The 14,467-nt window shown below is 39.4% G+C and overlaps 1 protein-coding gene across 3 annotated transcripts in view; it reads left to right on the forward strand.

Annotated features, from left to right (window-relative positions):
• Positions 1-14,467, forward strand: part of HGFAC (HGF activator) — a 43,763-nt gene that overhangs the window by 13,877 nt on the left and 15,419 nt on the right. For all 3 annotated transcript variants that reach the window (XM_030023366.2, XM_030023381.2, XM_030023376.2), the window contains 3 exons: positions 419-532; positions 1,701-1,832; positions 3,230-3,340. In XM_030023366.2, the coding sequence (XP_029879226.1) occupies positions 419-532; positions 1,701-1,832; positions 3,230-3,340 (357 nt within the window). The remainder of the gene's footprint in view (positions 1-418; positions 533-1,700; positions 1,833-3,229; positions 3,341-14,467) is intronic.

Consider the following 14,467-nt stretch of genomic DNA (forward strand, 5'->3'; position numbering starts at 1 on the left):
GCATGCAGGGCAGTAATACGGGCAGAGGCAGAGCTGCAGCCTTCCCTCCCCAGTGTAAAGGCACAGCTCCATCTTGTGGGCATTTGCCCCATCTTCTTCCTCGCCACAGTGGCAGCTCTGGCAGCTAACTACATGCGTGCCTGGACCTACCACTTTCGGACAAGTTACTCTGGGGGAGGAGGTTCAGCTCAGTGATTTGCTATACGGTTATTAAAAGCTGGATAAATATAGCTGCTATACAGCTAGAAACAAAACCAATGTAAATTGGTTGGAGGAACTTTGTTTTAGGTTAATAGATGGTATTAAAACCACCATGCATTGAGCCAAAATGGTTCATGTAACCAAGCTGACGCCTAACACAACAAAGCATGGCTTATCTGGCAGCTATTAACAACAACTTCTTATGTGGCCTGTCTAGATCACTGTGCAAACAACCCTTGCCAAAATGGAGGGACCTGTTCTTTTGCTCATGGCCATAGGATGTACCACTGTACCTGTCCCGAGGAATTCACGGGCGAGGACTGTCAGATGAGTAAGTATCTTCTTCTGTGAGTGTTACAACATGAAGTACGAGCAGTAAGTAGAGCTCGTTAATGTTCGCTTAATGAAAAGGTAGTGCTGTTGTGATGGGAGAGACCACTGCAGCATGAATATTTGTGTAGGCGGGTTTCCAAGTGGTTATGACAGACAATCCATTGCTGACAGGCCAGCTGAAAATAGCTTGATTATACAATTATAAATCCAAGCATGCTCTGAGCCAGTGAGGTATTAAGCTATGGGAAACACAAAGAGCCTCTTCCCCTCCCTTTGCTGTTTTTAAGATTTAAATATCCCTTGCATGTTTGGAAATTACTAATATCATCTAGTAGGTAGGGCAGAGAGACATGAAAAAGCAACAAAATTTCAGGTGACGCCTTATCCCTTATGTATATGCACACATGGGTCTATTATGACTTTTCCTGTGATGTCAGCTTTGCACCTGGGCAGCTCCTCCACCTTCAGGGTAGTAATTTTCAAAGGAGGAGAGTCAAGCCAAAAGGCTTTGCTTGGGTTATTTTTCCAGTTTTATGGTGGTGTCACTCCCAATTTACCGCACGTCAAGCAAGGAACTAGGCTTTTACACCTAGGGTTTTCAGCTGTGTTTGCTGTTGTTTAATGAAGGCTTTTCATAGAATCATAGAATAATTTAGGTTGGAAAAGACCCTTAAGATCATTGAGTCCCACCATTAACCTAACACTACCAAGTCCACCACTAAACCATGTTCCCTGAAGCTCTAGACTTCTCTCCCAACAAGAAGCAAAGAAGTCTTTTTCAGTCCTCATGCTCCACTGTCTCTAACACAGCCCATCATCTGTGGATGATGCAGTGAAGTGGGACAGACAGAAGTATATACCACTGATGATTTGATTTTTTGTGTTTGCTGAATGAACTTTTGGAAGGCCTTAAGTAGTGGTGATGCTGTCGTGCTTATAGGGCTTGAAGAGAAAGCCACCTCTGCCTCAAGGGCCTTGGAGCTGCTGTGAGAGTGGCTTAGTGCCTCCACACTATGGAGGCTTGCTTACTTGAGAACCACTGTCGACAAACATGTATCTGCTCAACAGGAAAAAAGGGATGAGCAGGCAATGATGGAGACTGTGGTGCCATGCCTTGCAAGAAATAACCTCAGAAAGCTTGTGTTGTTTTTTAAACTATGTTTCAGATAAATGTTTTGACAACAGTCTCTATGAGTTCTTTGATGTGGGCATGAGCTGGTCAAGAGTCCAACAAGGAGCTGTGGAGCAGTGCATGTGTGTGAACGGTCAGATCGAGTGCAGGAGTGTCGAACACAAAAGTAAGGCGCTATTTTGTATTGCAGCTATTGGCCTGCATGCAGTGGGGATAAAGGACAGTAAGGATATCAAAGCCTGAGCAGTGTTATACACAGTAATGCTGCTCTTGCAGCTTGTGTACCCTCCCCAAAAGAGAATATTTTAACTTACCTTTCCATGTATGAGCAGTAATGCTGACCCAGGAAATCATTTCAATGTGTCTGTATTTATTTGAGGAAGCAACTATATGCATTAAGCTGAATTTTAGGGACACATCTTAGGGTTTTCTTTGAGAGGGATGCAATCCTGAACTGCAGCATGTAAGAATATGCAACAGATTATTTAGTAGAGGTGGTAAAATTACTCCTCCGAAACTGTAACATGCCTGAGAGGCATGCCCTCCTCTACTCTTCCCCTGCACACCTACAATCATTTCACATTGCTGTTTCAGCTCTGGGTTTTCTTCCCAAGGCTATCCCACTCTTGAGTTGCCAGCACGTAAACTCTACCCACCTCCAGGATCCCATATGCCCTGCATTGACCCCAGAGTCCCCATGTTTTTTGGCCCGACATATCCATTCCTGGCTGCAGTGATGCTTATGTTATGAAGCCTCCTCCTTGTTTTGGGGCTGCCAGGTGCCTGACACAGCCGGTCGGCTAGCTGCAGGGCATGCGCTTTGGGTTGTCACTTGTCTGATGAAGCCAGCACAGCACCTCCTTTTTGGAGGGATAGATGGTGGGAAGCAAACCGTATGCCTCCTCTATATGTGTGCTCTGGTACGGCTATTCTGTTATTCAGTCTGGCTGACTTTTACCCTGCCCAGACTCCCAAGTAACTTACAGTACTAAGTAAGCTTTATAAAAGCCCTTCGAAATAGGTAGGTGCTTTTATTCCCGCCTTACAGAACTGGAAACTAAAGCATGGAGAGTCGGTGGCTTTCTAGGACATTGGAAGTCCATGGGAGAATTGGGAAATTTGATAGGACTTGATACTTCCCAGTCACAGATGCTAAATATTTAACTGAGCTCCCTGCTAGATACGTTATAAATTTTAATGCAGCTCAGTGGCAAACCTGGAATTGGCAGAACCCTCTGTACGGAAAGAAGTGCTAATGCCATCACCATCACCACTAGTAATAATAATCACCACCCCCATTTTACCTGTTGTTCATTGATAATATTTGTCAACAGCTAGGCTGACATTGTCCAATAGAAGTGAAAACAATGAGACAGACTTCAGTGGGCAGAAATCAGTAGAGTTTCCTTTAATTAATATCAAGTGTAGGTCTGAGATGAGTAAAAAAGGAAAAACTTCCCCAAAATGCATATGCGCGGAGAAGGTGTACTAAAGTAAGTTAAAATGGACTGATTCTCTTGAATAGTTTGTACCTTTGGTTTGATCTTTGGTTTCTGCTTGTAGGTTGTGTTCATGATCCTTGCATGAATGGTGGAGAATGTAAAATGGTTACTTTCAGTGGGAAAATAGTATGCGATTGCAAAGGAAATTATGCAGGAAAGTACTGCAGTATTGGTAAGTATAACAACCTACTAGTGGGCAGGGAATTTGGAGTTTTCATCTGGGTGTGAAGCTGGTGTTTTTTGCCTCTGTATTGTATTCTGCCTTTGCAGACAGTTCTTGTAATAACTCAAGAGTCACACAGAGGAAGTGTTTAATGTATTCTTCCAGTGTAAAACACAGCACACTCTTCACCACCAAGACCCTGATTCTAAAAATATTTGTCCATGTCCTTAACTCTATGGAAAATTAAACACAGAAATTTTAATCCAATTACTCAGGCCCGTCAAATAAGTGCATGCTTCCCTTTTGCAGGATCAGTCACAGATTGTACTCTAGTCCAAATGCTTCCGCACAGATCCATGCATCCCCTCATAAGGGGAGGGATTTATGCTCTGACAAAATCTAGCAGCTGACTGTATTTGGTAGCACTAGATTATTGTGGGAAGTAGACAAATCTAAAATGCACACCCTTTCTTTGGGTTTTCTTGTATTTTAAATTAATAGTACATTTAGCCCAGTACAGCTTATCTAAAAATCCTTACTTGCACTGGTGGGTCAGGACAGAGAAATTTGCTTTTTGGTGCCTACATGTTAGTTCTGTGTTGCTGCTTATTAGATGCTACATAGTTTTTGAGATAATTTTCCTCCAGAAGACTTAACATTTCTCACTGTAGGGGTTAAATCTGCTTGTAAAACTTACTTGCATGCTAAATCCTCAAGTTATATCAGTGGCTGCTTTTCAAATACAGCAGGTTTTAGGCATAAATTATAATAGACATTCAGTCATACAAGCCTGTGATCCCATCAACTCACTGGCTATGTCCTTCTGAGTACATAAATCCCAGGGCTCATCAAAATTGAAGACAAGACTCCTGGTAGCTATGGTGGGCAACTAGTTGTCCAAATGGGTGGTGGGGTAAAAAAAACGTGGCAGTGAACACTGGAATTGGTATCCAGTATTCTTTTTTATTATTCTGATGGTTAATAAATGGTGTAGCCATCTACTCAAGCTGGGGAAAAAAAAAATCTATTTGGGAAAGCAGCAGTACAGCTGGAATAACAAATAGCAGGAGTGAATTGGCAAATTGAATGGTGTATGAACTGATCCTGAAACTTCACTCACCAGGTACCCAATGAATTGTTCAAAATAGGCTTGTGACTATTCCAAGTCCTTCATAAGGGTCTATATTGTAGCTCTGTTTTTTTGTCCTTTAGTTGCCCTAGGGATATTTGTCCCAGACTTTGGGAATGCTGCTGCATGGATCCGGGTTCAGGGCTGCGTGTGCACAAAGTACGTGCGACCTGGTGTCTCGGGGAGGACTGCGCGCTGCTCGTCTTCACCTGAAACTGTTTTTCAAATTCCTATTTCGTTATCAGCTTCCAAAGCAGCAACGCTGTGCATAAACATCCACCCAGCGCAGCCTGGATTATAAGTATCAGGATGACAGTGTTATAGCTGTAATACTGGTTTCTGTCTGACTGGCTTAGAACAAGAAATAAGCAGGTGCTCTCTGATTACTTGAAAATAATAAAGCAAACATTTGGTTTGCTAAACAAATGGCTTTAGATGCTTACAATCCATCTGTGTTCAGCTGCCTAACACCCCCACACAAAACGGGAACTGAAGGATTGTATTTATGTGTCAGGGCCTTGCAAGCAAGTTTAAAAATGAAAAAACCCCTTTGCCAGGATTTAGTCATTCTAAACTAATGCAAATAAATTAGTGCTGGGGTCTATAAGACCTGGTAGCATCATCACAGGAGGTCAATGGCATTCTGATGAAAGTACCGGGAGCTTGTGCTCTCAGAGCACGTAGAACTGATTTTTAAATATACGTTGGATTAATTTTTTCTTCAACCCTTCAATTTGATGCTGTGAGCACAGCTGGCTTTTTTTCTTTGTTTTCCTTTTACTGTCTTGTATAGTATCCCTTTTTACTGGCTTGTATAGTTTCCCTTGTCTAACAGGACTGAATTGTGAGGTTACCCTTCAGTCTGAATAGTCTATGGTTATAACGGTTGATTCAGAGAAAGTTACAGTGTCTCCAAAATGTACTTTATTCTAAATTATTCATTTATAGAGGCAACCTTAAACCCAAGATGTGATGCAAAAATGTCTTCCTTTAAAAAAAAAAAAAGAAAACAATCAGTTTACTAAACAGTAAGTAACCCAAAATGTTATTGGGCTGTGATATGTTTGAGGTCTCTCTGATGTCCTCTGCGCTTGACTTTTACAAAGAGTAACCAGTCTTCATATGTTTCTAATGGAAAACCAGCTAATTTGTCTTGACGTCACACTCACAAATATTAATAACCGAATTGCCATTGTCAGATCACAACTCTAAGTACTACTGTGACTCAAGCACTGGCAAAGTAGAGGGTGACTGAGGAATAGTGTAAGTAGCAGGAAATTACTGAGAAATACTTCTGGTTGAGGATATTCTCAGCAGGCAGCTGGACCATAATATTTGATAGACCTTTACCTGTTTTCCATGAATTTGTCTAAACTCTTTAGAACTCCTCTATGCTTTTCCCTTTCACAGTATGCCATGTCAAGAAGTTCCAGAATTTAAATAGATATGATGTATCTTTTGTATTTTCTATTGTTAGCTTAAAAACTACTGCCTGGTAATTTTATTTCCCCCCTTTGAACAGTGAGTAACAAAGAATAATCATAACTTTTGTGATTTTACAGATACCTATTTATATGTCCATTAGTTGTTTCTTTTTTTGGATTATGGGGTCCCTGTCAGTACTCAAAAATAATCTTTTCACCAGTCTTAAAATTCTCCTGCAAACAATCATTATATATATGTATATTTATATTGCCAAGCCATTATCATAATGGCCGTGCAGCTACTGGCAAATTATGAGCTGACAAAAAAAAATATGGGAGGTGATAAATGTAACATAGGAGATATCTATAACAAAAGAGATCGATATATAAAAGACAGTTTCTAATATAGCTCTCTATTCTTTGTGGTAATACATTACTTTCTAGCCCTTAAAGAAGAAACTTTCAGTACTAAAGAAAGAACTGCCATTTTAAAAAATGTTCTAATACGGTTTATAGGCATAAGATTTCAGTGAAGTTTAATTTCAAAGGAAATGAGATACGTCACCAGCAAATCCATCCCCAAACAGATGCTGTTTAAATTTGGTCAAGGATCCATTTTTAATTAAGTTTAATTCATAATAATTTCCCTTAAATATGCACTTATTTTCGGAAATAAGGATTTTGTGTTAACAGAATAGTTGCATTCACTTTGGAGACGGAGTTCTTTCTGAGAGAGCTCTGAATCCAGGCTTTAGGTTAAGATTCAGAATTGATTATCCAACCATGACTAGCAATAGTTGTCTTATTGTACAGAGAAAGTTACAAAAAGGGCTCAGACCCAGCCACTTTGGCAGTGATAAATGTGAGGAAGAAGTGAAACCTGAGAAGGATGTGATATTTCATCTCTGGCCCAGGTTGGTACAGGGAGTGGAGAGGGTATTTTCTGGGAGATGTTTAACTTCAGAAATACTTAGCTTCATTGAAGGTGATAACTTATGACAAACAGTTATAAACATGTAATTGTAAAATTACTTGACATTTTATGTTTCTTTGGACAGATAGGAGCCATGGTAGAGATGTTGGGTGACTACAGAGGGACACACAGCTAAAGAAAGAGGAGGAGCTATTTGGCTGGAGGACAGATAATTCATTATAGTAAGCATTTATGCGATGTTAAAGGGAGTTGGAGGGTGAAGGAAGGAGTTGTAGGATTTTTTTAAGGGATTGGTGCCTTTAGGTTTCTGTGGTTGAAAACCCACCATTGCATTCACACTGTCAGCCTCAGTTGATATGCAAGTGGAAACCAATATATATTTTGCCCCATTTCCTGGGTAACAGCACTTCCTTCTCTTTACCATTGCTTTGGTACTGTTTTGGGGTGTGGGTTGTTAGAAAATTTGGGGGTCTCATTTGTATTTTTTAGGTTTGTTCTTGATTTATTGGAGGGTATGTTAGCGGAGTATCTTTATTCTGTTTAATTAGTTGCCAAGCCTTTTCCCGAAACATATAGTCTCTGTAGGTGGCTTTGTTATGTTGCTGTTGATCAAAGGAATAACTGGTAGTCATATGTAGATAATTGAGGTGGGGTTTAATGCTAGTATTTCAATGGTTTGTGAGCTTTCAACTGGATTTTTAGGGTCTAGAATTACCTCGATCATTGGGTGGTACATTGCTCTTGATGGCCAGCTGGGGTTTTCTGGCCCATTTGTGTATTAGGGCTCAGCGACAGTTCAGGGTGTGTTCTTGTGGAACTGTTTGTGAAAATAAGGTAGCCATGTAATAAAGTAAATCAGTGGGATGGGTGAGTTGTGGCAGATTTTGGTGCTTTTCATGATTAAACTAATGAAGAGGTAGAAAGCAGCACATGGAAAGCCTGTTTGGATTCGTGTCACTGTGGTTCTGGGTTACAAGAGATGGTAGGTTTGAGAGTATTGGGAGGACTGCGCAGAGGATTATATGTTTTGAGTTTTCTTTGGATTAAGGTTTAGGTAGCAATAATGTTTTTGCTAGTATTTTGGTCACGATGAAGTATGAAGTTGTCGAAGGTATTTTTGAAAACTCTTTATGTTTTCTAGCGTTTTTTTTTTCCTAGTTAGGCTATGAGTAATGCAGTTATAGGGGTACCGTATCTTTAAGGAAAGTATGAGTTGGAATGCTAATTGTGGAAGGCTTATGGTTATATAAGGAGATGTGTTGTTGTATGTCAGAAGTAGGTTGAAGATTTTTAGAAAAGGAAGATGACAGAATAGCTGAATATATAATTACATACAGGAAAAAAACCCACTTGGCCACATCTTTGGGGGTTAAACTGGGGGAGTTTGAGGTAATAAAAGAAGTAAAAAAGACAGCAAACCCACCTTTTTAGTGGCTGTTTTGCTGAAAGAAGGTGTTTGCAGTTTTCTACTAAAAAAGGTACTTTAGTAAAGGAAATTCAGCTCTGGAGGCTGGAGAGAAAGTTTTAAATCTTTTTCTTCTGAAGAAGACAGTGAGAAGAAGATAACAAGTCTTAACTTTTTGGTTTATATTTACCAATGTTATCTATAATCTACTAGAATGCTTTTGGATTGGTGTTTAACTTCTTATTTTCTAGAATCCCAGGGGGAAAAAAAGAAGAAATAGGGTGAAGTGTAATAACAAGGTCAGTTGGCTGACAATGGTGAGTGAGTATTCAACCAGTCAGTCCCCCACTGAGCTTGGAGAAGTAGTTCTGCTACTGAGAGTTGAAGAGGATTTGTAAGTGGGGCTGAGACGCTGCTTGTTGCTCACATGTATGGACCATTGGGGATTAGTAATAAAACTAGGATGAAAAAGAATAAGGTTCCACAGTTCTGGAAGTATGTATGGGATAGCAGATAAAAAAGCATCATTATGGTTTGATATGGCTTGGAGAGGGGACTATGTTTTTTGCAGGGGTAAAGTTTTATGGGTCCCCTGGGAGGTTGCATGAGGATAGGGTAAAGGTTAATAAGGCAAGGATAATGAAGAGAGAGCCTAGGGTACCGTTGCAGAAATAGTAATGGTGGGTTGGATTTTTATCAGATTTTGATTTATTTCAAAGTAATTCAAGTAATGCTGGAGTTACATAGAGAAAAACTAGGTCTAGTAGACTATCACCTGCAATGATAAATGGTGGAAGGGATTGGAAGATGGAGTGAGTGAGCATGGCATTATCAACTAAGAACCCACCTCTCATTCATTGCACTAAGATAGTGCCTATATAGGGGATGGTGAGGAGACTAGGGCTAACTGTGGCTTTGCAAAACGGTAATTATAAGGTGTCATTTATGGAGGTGACAGATGTGAGCAATAACAGAGAGGCTACTCTGATCTCCCAGGTTTCTTCATAGAGTTAGGAAACATAATAAAGATTTTGGCTGATATAGAGAAAAAATGCAAACGAAGAAGGGAGCACCATTTGCATGGAGGTTACAGCAAATGTAGGCTAGAGAGGAGAGGGCTAATGAGCTATACTGTTAGCAGTATAGCATATAGAAAGGATTAACTCTATAAAGATTGAGCAATAAGACAAATACCAAGAAATAGGCAAAAGTTTCTCCAGTCAGAGATAGGGGTAGTTTCAAGATCAACAGAGGACTTTATTTTTACAAAGAAATGCTTTTTCCGGATGTTGGTGGGCACTAAGGTTTCTGTGGTGCCTTCTGTGTTCCTACAGTGGTGCCTTTTTAGATGACAAGTCTTTGTTGTAATCCTACTATAAACTAATACGATTAATATTAGCAGCTGCTAATATGAAGCAGCTGCTTAGTCCTTACTCTTATGATAGAGTGCCTGACTTGGCAGCAGTGTCAGTTATTGGGTGCTGGTTAATTCAAAGCCATAAAGGTGTTTTTAATCCTATTTTTGATTTATTTGAGACACGACAGTGGTATTGGTTAATTATGTTTTATAGAGGGCACATCTTCTCTTGAAATGTGAGGGGTCTGACATCTCTTAATTCACCCAATCTGTTTTGCTGTATAATTGCCAGTTAGGAAGGTGGTTGAAGGGAAGATGTGATAGATGTGGTACAGAAGCTCACAGGCTTTCAGCTCACCCCTTGGATTACTGCAGAAATCTCCATTGCACTGTTTGTCTCTCCCATCGCCTGCTTTCTCCCACCAGCTCACACTGGGTGTTTCAGGTGCTCCAGAGACCCCCCTCCCATTACTGGCTCTCTACAGAGCAATGGCTCATCTACTGACCATCATTAATTGCTGTACAGTCTGTTTCTTTTCCTGTCCAGAGACTTATCTTGGGTCATTCTCTTAACACATGAGGACCTACAGGTATATTCAAAAGAATGGAAGCTATCACTATGAATTAGGCACTCAGTCTTGAAAATCCCATAAGGTAGTCCATGCAACAGGTTGTTTCCCTGTCAAAAGAATATAGCACTGAGATTTGCTTGTTGCTGTTGGAATTTCTTTCCCCTACCTATTGACAACCTATTTCCTAAATATGTTTCTCCTTTTAGCTCTATATACTTACTTAGCTGATTGAATTTATGACTCTGTAAATCATAACTATTGTGTTAGAACTGAAGATTATAAATAGAAAAATGAAATGGAAAAAGAGTGAGTCCTCCCTCTTATCTAGGATATTACTTTTCTAAGCTATAAGAAAATACTGGCAGAGTTTGTAGATTTCTGGATTTAAATCTTTGTGTGAAAGAATTAAGGTAGATTTGTACATTAGCTTTTATAACAAACATAAATCTCTTCAATTTTAGCTCCGTTGATCTAAGTATTTGTAAGTATGAAGGTACAAAGATACTTTGAAGAAGAAATATATTAAAAAATAAGTCTCGTTTCAGTGAATGGAGTGTACCATCCTTATGTTAGGATGCAACTTAAAGAGACCTTTTGTGCTTTATAAATCACTTTGTTTTCCCAGTCTTAAATCCATCCTTGTTTTACATGGTAAGTTTCTATTAGATTTAATTCATTACAAAAGCATGCCAATTTTTCAACATTTCTGCCCAGTTTGTGACTCAGGCAGATGGTTTGTGTGTTTCATAATCAGGCTATAGTTTCAGCAGGGATTTATTTCAGTGTTAGGTGCTGTCAGTCCAGGGGTTTTATTGCTATTCAACAAACCAGAAAGCAGCACAACTATTTGAATCAATTATTCATTATAAATTAGTGACATGCATTATCTGCTGTTGTATTAAATCATAAACCCAAACAGAAATATTGAAATCTAGATAAATATTATAAATGTATGATTGAATTATATAGAAATATAGCTATATAGATATATAGTTTCCCATATACTTCAGCTGTGGTTTATGTTCATTAATTTTGAAACTCTGAAAGCTACAGTGGGTGCTGTTATTCTCACTTTCACAGGCAGGTATTAGTGCATGAAAATGTGAAGCAATTTGCTTCAAGCCAGGAACAGTCCAGTCCTGGGGCTGCTGCCATGCAATCTCCTGCCCCTGCTCATTAGACTTCACATTCTCACCATTAAAGAGTGCAAAAGATGGCAACTGCTTTCTTCAGTGCAGTCTATGCTCACTTGGCCATCTTCCTAGATATTTACAGAGATTTTCAGCCACACATGGAGCCACTGAAAGATAAACCAAATCTTCCTTTGGGAGCAGTGCTAGGTTAATGTGGACATCCTTCAAAGCTCTCTGTGTGGTGTTTGTTTTATTTTGCACAGGATTATTTACCTTATCGCTTTCAGAATACCTGGGGTTGGGGGGTGTGTGGGGATTCAGTGCTTTATCTGACGCAGTGAGATGCCTGCAAGAACGGTCTCTAGGAATACTGGAGACTCCTTTCTGTCACATGTTTATTGTCAGCTCAGACTAGTGGTTAGCTGCACTTGCAGCGGGGGAAGCACAGCTCCCTAAAATCAAAGACTTTCACACCTTTCATCTCTGAGGGGATCTCATGGCTACCCAGGAAAGTTGATCAGGGAACTTCTAGGTGAATCAAGAAAAGACGGATCCTTCTGCAGGCATCCGATGAGTCTGAGCTCATGTAGGAAGGAAACTTGACTTATACCCTTGTAAAGGATGCCTTGGAGAGCAACACGTCCTGCAATGCTGAGGCAGTGTAAGCAATAAGCTTATGCAGAGGCACAAAATTTCATTGTTCATTGCTACTCATCTTCATTGTTAATAGATGAAACAGGATCAGGTGGAAATCTACATTGATAGATGTATTAGAAAGGCTTCAGAGAGATATGAATGCCCTGTCTGGCAAACCAGCTGCTATCTAGTGAGCACTGAAGTGCTCACTCTGGCCAGTGCAGGGGAGGTAGAGCAAGCACTCAAGCCCTTGGCTCTGGAGCTTCCTGAGGCACTGCAACAGGAGTGGAAACGTGCTCCAGGGAAGCTCTGAACGAAGGATGTTCTCCTAATTCCACCAAGGTTTTGCTTTAGTTTATGATTTTCTAAAGAACTCTTCCATTGGCATAATTGATAGTTAAGACACTGGAGAAGACCTCTTGTAAAGGTAATTGGAAGCAGAGAGGGGATTTACGCCTTTCTCCTCTTCCCCCCCTCTCCCTTCCTGCTATCAGCTGATACAGAGCAATACAAAAGAAGATATCCATCTAACATTGTATTTAATAAAAGCATTACAGGTTGGTCAGGGATAAAACAAAGCATTACTGAATGAAAGGTTACTTAAAACTATGCTATTGCAGGATTAGGAACATCAGGGGGAAAATGCATATTTATTAACAGAATGAAACAGCTTATGCGTATCTGCAAGAAAAATACAGTTAAAGCTCAAAAACATTAGGAAAATTGCTGGTGAGATGTTTTGGGGAAAAAAAAATCTAAAAGTTTTCTACAGAAAGACTTCTAAAAGAAACTCATAAAAATGTTCAGGTATGTAACTGCGGAACCTGAAACAAGATCTGGTGACAAAAAGTCTTGTGAAAAGTTTTCAGGAAGTTAGCAATTAGAACTGGTTGGATAACTGCTATTTCAGGTTGCTTTTAATTTTAAGACATGAAACTTCTTTTTAATGAAAAAATAAAAGGCAAGGAATTGGTGTGACATGCTGATAAAATATGCCATCCTAACAAAAGTAGAATGTTTTATGTGAGCTATTTAAACCTCTTGGGTTTTAAAAATAAAACATAACAGGAAATTATTTCTACATTTAAATTTTAATTATGTTTTTTTTCCTGGAAGAAAATGAACAGTGGTGATAGTGGCATAGGTCTGCAGAGTAACTTGAATCTGCATTTGCATCAAAACTTTCATCATCTGAAAGTTTAGGCCATTTCTACTCTTAACATAGTGATTGACAGTACCGCAGGGAAGTGAACGAACAGAAAAATACATATATTATGCCCTCCGTTACTTTCTTCCACATAAGAAAATAAATATGTTTCAGAGTTATGAGAAGTTGCAGAAGCTATAAAGAATTGAGATTGAACAATTCCCAGTCAGAGCAACCCATTAGGAACTGCTGAAAGCAGATCACCTACACATTGTTTCTGATGAAGAGGGGAAAAGATATTTTTTCAGTGCTGCAACTCTTAAAAAAAGAGTATTAGAAGCAGAAGATCTATACGACTCCAATAATTGCAGAGATTTTTTTGGAAAACTGGTTGTCCTGAATTATAGGTGATAAATTTTATTAGGCTTTGCGTATACTTCTTAACGGCTTTAGATACATAATGAAGTGCCCTTTCATGAGTGGTGATGTGGGTACCATGGTGCTACTGCAAGCTAGTGAAATAAAACTTGCTGGAGTGGAGAATAGACCGATGTAAAGCTACCAATGAAACGACCATGTTAACCTAGATGCTTCTCCACAAGATACGAGATTAAGTCACTTTATTCCTGTGCCCAAAATACTCCTTATAAAACCAAAAAGAAACAAAAAACTGATAAGAGATATTACTATTCCTCTCAATAAGTGCAATATGTAATTTAAACTTCTTAGTTACAGGAGGAGAACATGAGGGATGATTTAGAAAGGGCCCAAGTTCTTCCAGTTATAATCTTCTGGCAGCTTTAGCAATGACTGGCAGACCTGACGAAACAGAGATGCATTGGATTTTAAGCCTGACAAGGGTGAGCACAATTTATAAACACTGTCTGCAAGATGTTCAAACCATTGGTATTGCAGAATATGGCCCTGGTTCTGCACTGAAACAGAATCTTTTGTTTCATCCTTGTAAAAGTAGGCAACTCTAAATCATTTCTGAATGTAGGAAATACAGTACAAATAAAAACAGCACCTGGCACTTCCCTGGATAAATGAAAGAATTTAGCATACAGCATGATGGTGGTATTTTCATGACACTGTTTCAGGCAAACAAAGCAACATAACTTGCAACTTGTCCAGAAAATAAATGGCAGGGTTGCCAAGAAATGGTTACTATTGCTAGCAATACAAATGATAGACAAACTATTTTCTGTGAGCTCCTAGATTATCGTTGTTAAAATATGAGCTTGATTTAATGTTATATTCATAGTTATTGAAATACAGGGAATTTGATACAGGGTGCGGGTAGGAGAAAATATTGTCTCATCATCTCAGAAGTGTCTGCTGGGCCAAGCTAGAAAGCAAATTTTGCTAAGTATTTGTATGCTAACTCACACTGAAATTC

This window comes from Aquila chrysaetos, chromosome 1 (genome assembly GCF_900496995.4).
Source record: "Aquila chrysaetos chrysaetos chromosome 1, bAquChr1.4, whole genome shotgun sequence".
NCBI lineage: Eukaryota > Metazoa > Chordata > Aves > Accipitriformes > Accipitridae > Aquila > Aquila chrysaetos.